Genomic DNA, 14,237 nt, shown 5'->3' on the forward strand with positions numbered 1-14,237 from the left:
AAATTCAAAATATAAAAAGTAAAGACATGAAAAAGTCAGAGAAAGAGAAAGTTGAATATCTACTAATTACTATATACACATAAAAACATATATATTTTTCACCATGCATAATTAAATATTCTAAGTTATTTTTGCTGAAAAAAAATCGGATAAATCCCTTAACCCTACCTAGCTCCAATCATGATTGCATCACTAAGAGTTACTCTCTCTCTCTCTCTCTCTCTCTCTCTTAGAAATTAAAATCCCAAAATTCTTCGTTCTTTTTCTCTATTATTAATTCAGCAAATTTGGCATCAACTTGAATTGAGTATTGTTACTCTTTGAAACTTGTCTGTATAATCACATGAAAACTTCTTCTCACTAATTTCTTTTTTACTTTTTTGCCTTGACTCATTTAAAAAAGATAACGTTTGACGAAAAAGTGACACTACTTTGTATTTTGGCATTTTGGTTTCTTTTTCTTTAGAATCATAACCGTCAACAGAGGACAAGTAGTGTGAATCAATCGTAAGGATTGTGATGGTATGAGAATCTCTACACTTTACCCGAACTGATCCCCTAAGAAGCTCTTTTCTTCTTATATGAATTTTACGTGGAATGATCTCACATTAATCAAGATCTCCATACCAACATCAAATGCTTGATAGGAAATAAAATAAAAAAATGGTTGAAATAAAAGTTTACTTGTAGGGATAATTCATTTATCAATGGCCCAAAGTCGTGTTCGTGTTGTTAAATTTAAATGATAGGTCCAATATGCTACTTGTCTACTTCGTTGTTAATTAAACAATTAGTTCATGTTCTAAATATTTAGGGATGTTTTTTTAAACGCCTAATAATAAACATTTTATTACTAAGATCACTTACAAAAGAGAGGGGGGCATATTGCCTAAACCTCATCCCAAATAACACCAAAAAGGGGAAGTTTACTCAATGAAAGTAACGACTCTCATATGAGAGTTTCCTGAAGGGAAGCCATTTTCTATCAATAAAATAGAATAAGCATTCCCTTACTATCATTCAAGGTGGTTCGTAGTGCCATCCCAAGTGTTTTATTTTTTAAACCTAAATGAAGCAAGATTGAGTGTGTCCATTCTCATTGGTCTTACATTTGAGTCATGCATGTCTTCTTCCTTTGAGAATATATAATCCATGTCCCTTGTAGTGGCATGTCTTGCAAGAGCGTCAACTACACAATTTGCCTCCCTGAAGCAATGGATGATCTCACAATTCATATTTTGTATCTTCTTTTGGATTTTTCTCACTTTTTTCCTTAGAGTCCAAGGCATTGGAGTCAATCCCTTGACCATATTCACTGCTATTTGACTATCCATCTCCAAAATTATGCAAGAATTTGAGTTGTCCTAGCACCATTCAGTTCCACGTAAAGCTGCCTGCAATTCGTAAGAGTTGTTAGTAGAAAATTGGGTATATTTAGCAAAATCCATAACCATGTTTCCATTTTTTCCCTAACGATTCCTTCTATTCCAGCCAATCCTTGTCCAGGTATGAGTCTACCATCTGAATTCAATTTCCATATGTTTCCTTGAGGTTTTGTCCAATTGAATGTGATGCTAGTGATTCTTGGTTTATAATTTTCAGCAATCAAGCATATAATGTTAAAGTTCATATACAGAGGCTAACACTATTCATCAATGGAGAACCATAACAGAGAAAAGAGAATGAAAGATATATTTCAAAAGCATCAAAAGTATGTTTACAGTGAGGTAGTGAAGATTATTTATACATTTCTAATCACGTATTCACTCATAATCGTCTAACAAGAAGTTTAACTAATTCACTATACAATTACTTAAATACCCCTAACAGTTTTACATTCAATTAATTCCATTAGATTAATTTCTCCTCCTCAAGCTGGTGGGTATAAAAACATTCAACACACCAAGCTTGCCTATCAAATATTCGTGTTGTTGTCTAGGAAGACCTTTAGTTAATATATCTTCCAGTTGATCCTTAGAATTCACATATTCTGTCTTTATTAACCCTTCTTGTATCTTTTGTCTGATAAAATGACAATCAATCTCTACAATGTTTTGTTCTCTCATGAAACAAACGATTGACTGCTATTTTCAACGCTACTTTGCTATCACTAAATATCAACACTGGTTCATTGACTTCATTTTCCAATTCCTTTAGCAATGTTGTGATCCATACCACTTCTGATATTGCATTGGCCATACTTCTATATTTAGCTTCTGCTGAACTCCTGGAAACCTTTTGCTTCTTTGATTTCCATGATATTAAAGAACTTCCATGCTTCACCAAAAAACCTGAAACTGACTTTCTAGTATTGGGGCATGATACCCAATCTGCATCACAGAACACACTCAATTTGTTTGCTCTTGTACTGCTTAATAATATAGCAAGACCTGGTTCTCTTTTCACATATTTCATCACTCTAATTGCTGCTTCCCAATGGGATCTTTTTGGTTGCTGCAAGAACTGACTAAGAGTCTGAATAGAGAAGGCAATATTTGGCCTTGTTAATGTTAAGTATAACATTTTCCCTATAAAACTTTGACATTGTTCCTTATTGTCAAGAAATTCATCATCCGAGTTTCCTGTAGTTCATCCAACTCATGTATTGTCAACTTTATATTCATCTATAGTGGTGTCCAAGATGGTTTTGTATTTCCTAATCCCAATTGTGAAATAATATCCAATGCATACTTTCTTTGATTGATCAAAATACCATTTCCAGATGTGCTGAACTCCATACCAAGAAAATACATAAGATCACTAATATATTTAATCTTAAAAGCCTTGTGTAATGATTCTTTTGTATGTTCAATGAGTGCCAAGCCATTTCCTGTTATCAACATATCATCCACATAGACTAAAATCAACACAATGTGTGTTCCTTGCTTCTTGATGAATAGTGAATGATCCAACTTGCTTTGAATAAAACCTGCGTTTAACAGTTCTTCAGACAACTTTAAATCCCACTGTATAGTTGCTTGTTTAAGTCCATATAGGTATCTTACAAGTGTACATACCATCCCATTAGACTCCCCCCTGGATTGAAAATCCCTCAGGTAACTCCATATAGACCTCATCATGTAAATAACCTTGTAAAAAAACATTATAAACATCTAATTAATGAATAAGCAAGTTCTGTTAAGCATCTAAGGATAGAACAGTCCTTACTGTAGTCATCTTGACTACAGTGGAAAAGTCTCCTGATAATCAAAACCTTCCCTGGAGGTAAGGGCACCAGGTCCCAAGTATGATTATCATGAAAAGCCTGGATTTCAGACTACATGGCTTCAACCCATCTGTTGTCTTTAATAGCCTCTTGATAGGAAGCAAGCTTAAGAACTGTTGAAAAAAACACCTAGATAGTGTTAATGGGATTGTGACAAAATTTGTATAAGAAACATAGTTAGTTAAAGGATATAATGTAGAATTGGAGATAGGTTTGGTGACATAACCAGCCAACCATAGAGGAGGATTAGAAGTTCTTATGGATTTTCTGGTAGGAAGAGAGACTGGAGTATGAATTGAATTAGGGGAGGTAGAAGCAGGAGCTACAGGATTATGTAGTAATGGATCAGGAAGTGGAGATGTAGCGATAGGAGGATGAGGATCAGAAGCTATAGAAGAATATGGATTAGAAAAAACATTAGGATAAGCAAAACTATCAGACACAGTATGAACATCTGTGTTAATAAGTGCTTTAAATAGAAATTGGTTATCATGAAAAATAACATCCCTATTCAAAAAGAATTTTTGTCTGACAAGATCATATAGTATGTAACCCATAATTTCACTAGAATATCCCATGAAAACTGTTTTCACTACTCAAGAAGTATCTGAAGGATGAAGAAACAAAGCATGGTTGTGATCAAATTTTGCCATTTTTAATATGTAATCCAGGATACAATGATCATTCAATCATGACCAACGCTCTGATACCATGTTAAAACTCATATACAAAGTCTAGCACTATTCATCAATGGAGAACCATAACAGAGAAAAGAGAATGAAAGATATATTTCATAGGCATCAAAAGTATGTTTATAGTGAAGCACTGAAACTTATTTATAAACTTCTAATCACGTCACTATTCACTCATAACCGACTAACAAGAAGTTTAAATAATTCACTATACAATTACCTAACTACCATTAACAGTTTTAAATTCAAGTAATTCCATTAGATTCATTATATAGTACTCCATACTCATTCGATTACCAAAACTTCTTGTGTACTTCACTCCTAGAATTTGTTTGCCAACAATAATCAAGAACCCCCTCCACAGTATTGGCATTATGAGTAATACCAAGAGGTCTAGTCACATAGTTCCAGTCTTTAATGGCCAAATCACTAGTAGTGAACAAGTGATCAAGAGTCTCTAGTTGAGTATCCCTACAACATGAGCACCTCTTGTCCATTGAATACCAAAACTTTTGATAATGCTATCAATGGGAAGTTTTGTTTTCACAACTCTCCATATACAGAACGAAATTTTAAATGGAATTTATTTTCCCAAAATTTGATTATACATAGGTTCTTTTTGTTTTTTCTATCTAATAAAGTTCCACGACGATAAGCATGAGAAATTTCCAGTTGAATTTAGACTCCATATGCACTTGTCTCTATCTCTCATATCTCCAATATCAATCTGAACCAATTCTTTCACCAGATTCTCAGGAAGAACCTGCCTTAGAAAGTCTCGATCCCATCCATTACCTTGGAGAAATTATTATACTATGTTGATGCCAGATTTTCTTTGTAATCGGACTCTGTTGGATAAAGGACCCTTATTAGGCCAGTTATCGCACTAGAAATATGCATTACCTTCGTTCATTTCCCATTTGATACTTTGTTCCACAATTGGCCTAATATGAAGCAAATTTATTCAAGCATTGAAATTTTTTGAGTTAATAACTTTGACCACCATATTGGTTCTAGGACAGTATTTGGCCTTCATAAAGTAGAACCACAAGTTATTCATGGTCTTCATCCTCTACCATCTCTTGACTGTGAAGGCCTTTCAAATGTCATAGTCTTTTAAAGCCCAAACCACTTTGTTCAATAGGATAGCACATATTTTTCCAGGAAGACCAATGATGTTTGTTCTTAACATCTCTCTTTTCCCAAAAAAAAAATTGAAAAATAGTCCTCAATTTGATAAGTAATAGTCTTGGTAGGTTCAAGAGCAGCAAATGTATAATGTCTTTGGGATTGTAAAATATGCTTAATGATAAGAGTCTTACCACCTAGAGAGAGGAAGTTATCCTGCCATACACTAGATTTATTGATGACTTTAGTATCCAAATCAGCAAACAAATTATTTTTCTTATACTTACTGGTATAGATATGCCCCCCCCCCCCAAATAATGAAAGGAAAAGTGAAATGATTATATCCAGTCCACTTCTTGATTTTCTTGTTAGTTCTGTAATTGACATCTTGATGAGTAATAAAACAGCTTTTATCCTTGTTGATTTCCTAACCAGAGGAATCTTGGTATTTCTTCAGTTCTCTCATGATAAGTTTGATAGATGTCTTGTTGATGGAGGAAAACAAGACGATATCATCAACATAACATAAGTGATTTACTTGAGGGCCATTCATGCTCATAGAAAATCCTTTGAAATCATCTCTGTCATTAAGTTGATTAAGGGCTTTTAAGAGTGTCTCGGCTCTAATAACAAATAGAGCTGGGGAGAGAGGATCATCTTGCTTGAGCCCTCTAAAAGAGTTGAAGAAACCATGTCTAACCCCATTAACAATTATAGAATACCAATTGTTAGATGAGTCCAATGAGTGCTCGCTGAATCCCAAATTTCTAAGAACATTCATAAGAAAAATTCAAATTACTCTATCATAAGCCTTTGATATATCAAGTTTTAAAATCATGTTACCCTTTTCCTCGTCAACTTTAATGCCATGAACTATTTCTTGAGCAAGTAAGTTATTCTCAGAAATTAACCTTCATTTGTTAAAACCTGATTGATTCTTAGATATTACCATAGGAAGGATATGAGCAATTCTCAGAGTCATAACCTTAGACAAAATCTTGTTGGTATATCACTAGGAAGTGTTTTAGCTGCTTAGATAAATAAAGATCTCCCTACCTGTTCCAGTCCTTGTGATTTGTGAAGAAGTGAAAAAACCTCTTCTTTTTATTTAAGAGGCAATATATTCAAATATTAACTAGAGCCTTATTCATTAATATGTCAAATATTTTCCATTCAGTGTATGGTACGAAGGTTTTATTTGTTTTGAAAATAAGTGACTCTCTTACTTTTTTTTAGTATTTGGTAAGTAAGCAAAAAATGTTATCTGGCAAAGAGTTATGTGAAGGCGGGTAGGGATGGAAGTTGGGGTTTTGTGTTTGCGGGGGAAGATTGGGTGGGTGAGATCAGACAATAAACTTGAAAAGTCATTTATGCAACTCTTTTTCCCTACTTCCATTAGAGAAGTCTTTTTTTTTTCATTTTAAGAAGCTTTTTTTTTCTAGAGAAAATGTATGGACCATATATAGAAAAAATGAAAAATGTATCAAACACATCCTATATATGTCTAATAACTATTTCAATTTCTCTTAATCGTGCTCATGAAGTAGGAACAAGTACTGGGTAATTACACGCATGATAGTATCACTTTGACATTAAGAATATAGAAGATATTTAACTCTTTGTCCAAACACAGTTTTAATTAAGGATGTATATACGGTCTATTTTGGGGTTTCTTGTATGGTTTGAGATATTTTTTTTTTTGGAAGAATTCAGATTTCTTTAAGAGGTATGAATTATTTATAACTCAAATATGAGTAATATCTTTCAAAATCATTAGGTAAAAAGTCGAAGTATCATATTAAGTGTTTAAAAGCTTTTTTAACTTAAAACACTTATAATAAGTCAATTCAAATTAAACCATAGTCTAAATCGATTTTGAAGTAGCCATATAATCTTAGTGGACAACTTAATAATTAGTATTACTACATATGATGTAGCCAACACAATTTATTTCTAACATTCGTAGGTCATTATTATTCGCTTCAACATATATAGGTCACCCAACATACATTAAATATGATATCTTGCATTCTGAAATAAGTAAATAAAACACTCAAATTTTAGGAGTTTGTGAATTTTAATATGGACTAAATATAAAAGAACTACATAAAAAAAGTTTTTCTGGGTTATTGATGGATCAATCTAAATTTTAACAGTCTTCTCCATTGAAAGCTTCATTGAGGAAAACTTCCCATTCACATGCATCATTCTCATGTGTAGTACTTTCAGCAATGTTTCCCATAGTATTCTCCTAATCATTGTTACAAACATTTAAAATGAGTTGTTTGTGTGAATAATATAAAAAAATAAAATTATTTTGATCGATAATAATAAGAATAGAACTTTGGACTAACCTCCATGGAATAGTTAAATCCATTAACATTATGAGTTATTGCATCACTTTGAACTGAAGGAGGATCATTATATTCATTGATGTAATTGTTGTTGTTACTCATGTTATTATTCCAATTTGAATGGGCATTCTCCAAACCAAACGAGGAGGAATTATTCAAGTTGTTGTTCCAAGTTGTATTGTCATTCTCCAACCCTAATTGGAAGAAACTGTTCAATTGTGTACACGAGACAGACCTAGAATAGAAAGAGAACATGTTCTTATCTATCATATCATGTTAAACAAAAACAATACAAACATCAATAATAAAACATGTTGTTTTTGACTCGTTTTATATTATATTATTACTATTTTACTAGTATCCTTTATGATGATATTTTGATCTTATATAGAGTTAATTAATATCCCTTGATCGTTATAATTGTAATTAATATTATTATTCTTTTTCAAATATAAGAAATATTATCTTGTGAACAATATAAGTGCTCGTATCAAAAGTTATCAAAAGAAACCTTGTAGAATCACAAATATTTTGCCAGAAGTTGAAGAGAGAGTTGTCATTACCAAAAGTCATTTGTGCCTGCAAAAATGTATAAACTATTAAGTGAAGTACGAAAGGGGTGGGGGGGAGGGGTAGGATTTAACAAGGAATAATATTTCATGAATACAAATGTACCTGTGATTGTCCAAATATTTGTGTTGGACTCTGCTGGAAATCTACCATCATGTTTTGTTCCTGATTCTATTGCACAAATAAAAATAATTATATAAATTTTCTGTTTGAAACAAATATCTTGAATTCTTAAAGAAATCTTTACAAGGAATAATATTTTAAGAATGTTAATGTACCTGTAATTGTCCAAATGCTTGTGTAGGATTCTCATGTACATCTATCATTATGTTTTGTTGTTGATTCTATTGTGCGGAAAAAAATATATCAATTTTTTTAAAAAAATAATCTCTTTTTTTGGAGGTCCTAGCTACTGCATTTTTAAAAAGTTTTACCTGCAACGAAATATAAGGTGACGAGTTTTGGCTTTGAAAAAATGGTATATTCCCATTTTGTGAAGAACTCGGAAAGGAAGGGCTATATGCGTAATTTCCAGAACTCTTTGCTATTTCCTTCCCTTCATTCATCCAATATTGAAGTATGCTCTCCTGGATATTTGAACTGCAATAATAACAAAATAATGACTCTAAAAGGAAAATAAAGAGATAAAAAAATTTTCTAAAGAAATATTATTTGAAAAAAATAATGACCTGTATGGATTAGTCCAATTATTAGTATCAAACTGGTGAGGAGTTGTTTGTTGTGCAACAAAGTCAACATCCATCTTTTCTTGTTTCTCCAATTCCATCTAATCAAAATTTATTAGACATTAATCAAAATCTTATTGATTACATATATATGAGTTGATTTGATGAACTATTTCTAAGAAAATAATTCTTTTCTTGAAATTTGTGATTTCACATTATTTTTTAATGATAAGTCAAGAAAAATAATTGGTGAAAAAACTAACTTTTCTAGCCTTGACTCTTTCGAGAGAGAGTTCTAAGTTTCTCTCACACAAAATGAGTTGATGAAGAGAAGGTCCTTGCCCTGGTTCTGGTTCGAAATCCCTGTGGAATCATATTAAGACAATTGAAAGATATTATAATTTAAATGTCTAAATGAAAGTTTATGGGGATACTGTTGTATTCAACCTTGATATTATAATTAATATGAACTATAAAGAAAAATACTTGTGATACTGAATCAAATGACCTTATATTAGCATCCAAAATTTGCGATTCCAATGTGCTCTTCTTTATTTGTAGCTCCAAATTCTGGATCAAAGAGTTTCAAGTTCAAATGAATTGATCAATTTCCTCACTGGCTCTAAAATGATTAATTAACATTTATTTATTAAGACTACTCTTAATTTTTATTTCAATGTCTCACTTAACTAACAAACTACTCCCTTCGATGCATAATAGTTAATCATCGTTACAAAATAGTTGTCCACTTAACTAAATCAATAAATCATTAATTAGATTTTTGTTATATTACCCTTCCAATTAATTCTTTTTGAAAGTGTTCACACTTGTTTATAAAATTTTCAAAAAAAATTTGAAGGGGTAAATTAGTAAAATCGTATTCTTACTTATGATTTCTTAATGTATGTGTAAAAAGATAAATGATCAACTAATGTGAGCCGAAGGGAGTACTAATTAGAATTGTACGGATAGACTGGAAAAAAACAACTTATAAAACATCAAATAAAATTGTGCTCACCTCAATCCTGTAGAAATAGAACACCAACAATAGGTTGAAACATCCAAAGGAAGACATCATGAGATAGTTTAATTCATTAGTAATAGTCAATTTCACTTAATACAAAAGAAATCAAGTATGAGGCACTAGGTAGTAGTGTCGAACATTTCGATAAATTAAAAACAGTATGACACTTATATTACATCACCTGTGTGAGCTCGCTCACATTTTCAGCCTGAATCACGGAATAATAGAGGAGACTTACCAAGATTTAATTAAAAATAATTTTTCATACTCCATAAAGATAAAAGTAAAATTACATACATCTTACTATTTTCACACCATAATTGTCAAATTACATCTAAGCTTGCTGTTGTTGGTGTAACACTTATGTATATGCTCTTGCAAGTAAGTATGTTTTTAATGGTTAAAGCTAGTGGACACTAAACTACAAAATAAGTAGCAAGTCTATAATTTTCTTTGGTCAAAATAGATTTTGTTAATTATGCTTTGACAGACCTTTTGATCTCTTTTCTTTAATAAGCGTACTAAAATATAAAAATAATAATATATGTATGATTATATAAATTTATAAGTTGTCCAAATTAATTTTATCTTCATATTCTATAATTATTAGTCAATTCATTTATAAAGTAAGCATCTAAAATTTAAAATCAATTGAAAAGCACGAAGTTATTACCCCTCTCCATTATAGATTTCATTTAATAAGCATTTTTATTTGATTGAATATTTCACTCATTTAGCCATAATATCTTTTCTAATCCTCAAAGTATTCATTTTGAAAAAAAAAATTGAGCTTCTATTTGGTTCCATTTTCATCGTTCTTTAATCTCCTTATACATATTCTTTTTTAATTTACATTGTTAAATATTATTGAATAATATGTAATTAGAGAGAGAAAATAAATTAATCCAACAATAAAGGAGTACGAGAAAGGTAAGAGATCAGACTTTTTATCAAGAAATTGTAGTTTTCGAGCATCTCCCTTGATGTGGTTCAATTGTCCCAATTTTGCCACCTTTTCCTTCATTAATATACCAAAAAATATATTAATAATGGTTGGTAAAATTGATCCCAATAATTAAATTTCATGGCAACTCTGTTTTAATTACACACTTCTTAACTTGAAACCAAAAAATGTTGTTTTAGCAAATTATAAATCAATTAATATTAATGATGTCATTTTCAGAACTTTTTAATTATTACTGATTCAATTTTATTTGTTTGTTTGACTTTGTATCGGCATAAAATATAATAAATTTAAAAAATAGTTTTCAATTTTATGATCTTAAACTAAAGATAAATAGAATGTGTTTAATATATCCTTTATTTTGTGATCATAAACATGTTATGCAGAAAGTTAAAATAAAAGAGTTGTTGAAAAAGAAAAACAAACACTCTGATGCAAGAATTGAATGTTCCACGTCACTAAATAAATGGAATCCTGATCTACTTATAAAACTTATGCAATCTGCCCCCCCCCCCCACACTCAATAAATTTTGAGTGTGAATTAGGCACATGGCCTAACTTCACATGATCAGTGCAAAAACCGATGCGGCCCCTAGGAAATGGAATAGTTTCGGCGTGAAAATCACACTCTAGATCGGGTAATGGAATTCGAGATAAAAGATATATGGATCTGAGTGTGGTGGGGGTGGGTAGGGGGTAAATGATATGCCAGATAAAGAATGCTCGGATGAAGTGGGATGATAAACGCAATCCCAAATAAACAATGTCCACATGTGGGCGTGGAAGGGGGTGGGGGTGATAATCCTAATAAGATTTGAGCAATCCTCATTCCTTTTACTTTTGTGGTATGAATTAGACACAAAATCTAAGTTGACAAATTCTTTCAAAACAATCTAAAAAAATTAAACAAATTGAAATGAGCGAGTAAAAAGTTTAAATTCAAAGTTTATTAATTTCACATTTATATAAAGATTATACGAATTAATTCTCATTAAAAGAAATAAGACATAATTTTAGAAAAATAAAAAGTTCTACAAATAGATATCGACAATAAGTATGTAAATGAGTAGAGTAAATTTGCGAAAGAGTAAGTACCTGAACATCAGTCATGTGACTAACCCAAACAAGAGAAAAAAAATAAAAGAACTCATAAGTTAGTGCTACGGTAAAAAATAATAATCAATTCTATATATTTAAGATTAGTCCATGTACGTCAATATCCTCTCAACCGGAAGCTCAATATAGCGCTGAAGCATGTCTTTAATTCTACAAAAAGTAACAATTTAGTAAGAAAATTAATCTAGCTAATGGTTTTATAGATTAATACCTAGCACGATGTAACGATAATTTCTCTAGGTATCGATTGTAAATATAATACCTCTTTGGGCTACAGAATTTACTGAGTCGATTAGCAGGCGAGAACGCGACAAACAACATGTCCACATCGTAGCAAATTGCAATCTCTTTCACCTTCTTTAGTAAACAAGTACGCCGCTTAGAAAATGCAACTTGACGTTTTGTCGTCTCTACTATTTTCTTTATCTCAATTCTTCTATCCATCTTGAAGTTTTTTCAAGGGAGTCTTCTCTCCCTTGAAAGGAATAACAACTTAGAGTGTTGTGTGAAGTGTATGAAAGTTACAATGACGGAAAGAGGAGGCTCCAAAGTAGTTAATTTATAAGGGCTAAAAGCTATTAAAGTCAAATATGAAATAAATAAAAAAGTTGGTCAACCTAATTCAGATATGGTCGTGTGACTTTGTTATTAAAGGTTAAATTATCATAATTATTAATTCACATTCAGATAGTATTATTTAAGTCTATGCGTTTACATGTGAATATTGTATTAATTAATAATAAATGTATAATACTATATAAAAAAAAAGTAGTGTGTGTGTTATATTATTAGTACAAATATTTGAAAAAAATAACGTAAAATGAAAAGTCCACTAAAAAAGAACCTGATAACCCACAATTACACTAAAATATATCAAGAACAAAATTAAATATAGTGAGCAAAATTTTGTCATTGATATTAAAATTTCAAATTATGTTGGTAGGAAAACACTCTAAATAATGGAGAAATAAAGTACATTGTAAATGAGCATAATATTACAAAACTACTTGTTAAAATTAATAATAAAAATGGTTATGGTCAATTAGAAGATGATAATCGAAAGTTACACTGAAAAAAAATGAAGTAATCAACCAAAATGTTTTACATTATACGTATGCCTATGTATAAATTAGTATACTTACCTCAAATTTTGCTCTTTCATCCCATTTGACTTCTTTAAATAGTAGTGTCACATAAAAAAAAAATACTAAAATAGAAAAACATTTATTTTTAAGAACAATTGAAAAATAAAAAACGACATAATATTATGTATTATTTCACTACCTTTTTGGCACCACCCATCCCTTAATCTGAGTTCTCTATATAGAAAATTAGTTAGTGTTTGAACGTGATTATCTTTAAACTTTAAGATTATCTTCGTTCTAGCTTCAAAGATCAAGTAGGATTTGTCAAACTTTACTTTTTCTCTCATTGACCCTCATCCAAACTTGCTAAATATAGTAATAGTTTTCATTTTTGGGGAAAAAAAATATATTAATCGCTAATATGCATCAATACGTAGTAGTGGCAAACTTGCTTGTCCACCCGCCATTTTTTATAGGGTAATTTTGTCCCAATTTAACATATGTAGCTTTCCGTTTTGTGATGCATTTACGTAATTTGATGAAGTGAATTATATGGCTAGCGATGCTATTAATTAAGGACAAATTCGTTTAAACTAGTTATATAGTTCTCCCTAAAATGTTGAGAAACTTAAGTTCACATGATGACGGGAAAAAGGGTGGCTGCTCTGGGTGTTTGGGGGGAGGAGCGAGTGGCTCATATTCATCCTCGTCTACTGGGATGAAAATAGGGAATCTTGGCATTTTATGGTATACATGGTAGGTCTATAAATGTGGATTGTATATAAATAAAAACATAAAGGAATTAAAATTATCTGTTCTTAGTATATTAATAGTCGGAATACAATTTAACTTATTTCTCAATATTTATGGATATATTCGCAAAAGAAACTCATAGTTGGCTTGTGGGTGAACAAACCCACACTATAGAAGCTTAAATATCTCAAAGAACTAGGTTCCTGGCCAAATCTTGAATTTCTTAAACAAACGCTTGAAACTACATCTTCTCTCTAAAACCTTAAACGCTTTTGAGGATGAATGAAAATAATTCTAATCAGTTTTGACCCTTAATTTGGTGAAATTCGTGTTTAGAATAGGTGAGGGTAAGAAAAAGGCTAAAATACCGCTCCTATTTTTGGGTAACTTACCTTAAATAGACACCCTGACTTCAAAAGGGCATATCTCCCTCATACAATCTCGAAAATTAGCAAACTCAGTGGCGTTGGAAATAGGACTCAGAGATATTTCATTTGATATCTTATGGGTCTCCTAACTCATTAATGAGTGAAATTTATGATCGTTTGAAGTTGACCCAAAACTTAAAAAAACTAAGAAATGACTTGAAATGAATTCTATGTAATTCTTTTTGAAACTCAAAATGCTATATCTAGTGAT

The 14,237-nt window shown here is 31.1% G+C and overlaps 1 protein-coding gene across 1 annotated transcript; it reads right to left on the minus strand.

Annotated features, from left to right (window-relative positions):
• Positions 1-7,195: 7,195 nt before the first annotated feature.
• On the minus strand, positions 7,196-12,204 carry LOC138348178 (MADS-box protein 04g005320-like). The gene is made up of 13 exons (XM_069296798.1): positions 12,023-12,204; positions 11,857-11,910; positions 11,740-11,758; positions 9,857-9,888; positions 9,675-9,681; positions 9,143-9,226; positions 8,660-8,757; positions 8,405-8,570; positions 8,249-8,314; positions 8,076-8,141; positions 7,912-7,979; positions 7,401-7,635; positions 7,196-7,297 (listed from the first exon to the last, which is right to left on the minus strand). The coding sequence occupies exons 1-13, from the start codon at positions 12,202-12,204 to the stop codon at positions 7,196-7,198; spliced, it is 1,179 nt and encodes a 392-aa protein (XP_069152899.1).
• Positions 12,205-14,237: the final 2,033 nt, after the last annotated feature.

This window comes from Solanum lycopersicum, chromosome 4, assembly GCF_036512215.1.
Source record: "Solanum lycopersicum chromosome 4, SLM_r2.1".
Taxonomy (NCBI): Eukaryota; Viridiplantae; Streptophyta; class Magnoliopsida; order Solanales; family Solanaceae; genus Solanum; species Solanum lycopersicum.

Coding starts and splice junctions, on each gene's coding strand:
- LOC138348178 (XM_069296798.1), bottom strand. CDS start 12,204: ATGGATAGAAGAATTGAGATAAAGAAAATAGTAGAGACGACAAAACGT. Junction 8,758..9,142: donor CATTTGATTCAGTATCACAA/GTATTTTTCTTT, acceptor AATTTTGATTAG/ATGGAATTGGAGAAACAAGA. Junction 7,636..7,911: donor AATATTTGTGATTCTACAAG/GTTTCTTTTGAT, acceptor TTTCTATTCTAG/GTCTGTCTCGTGTACACAAT.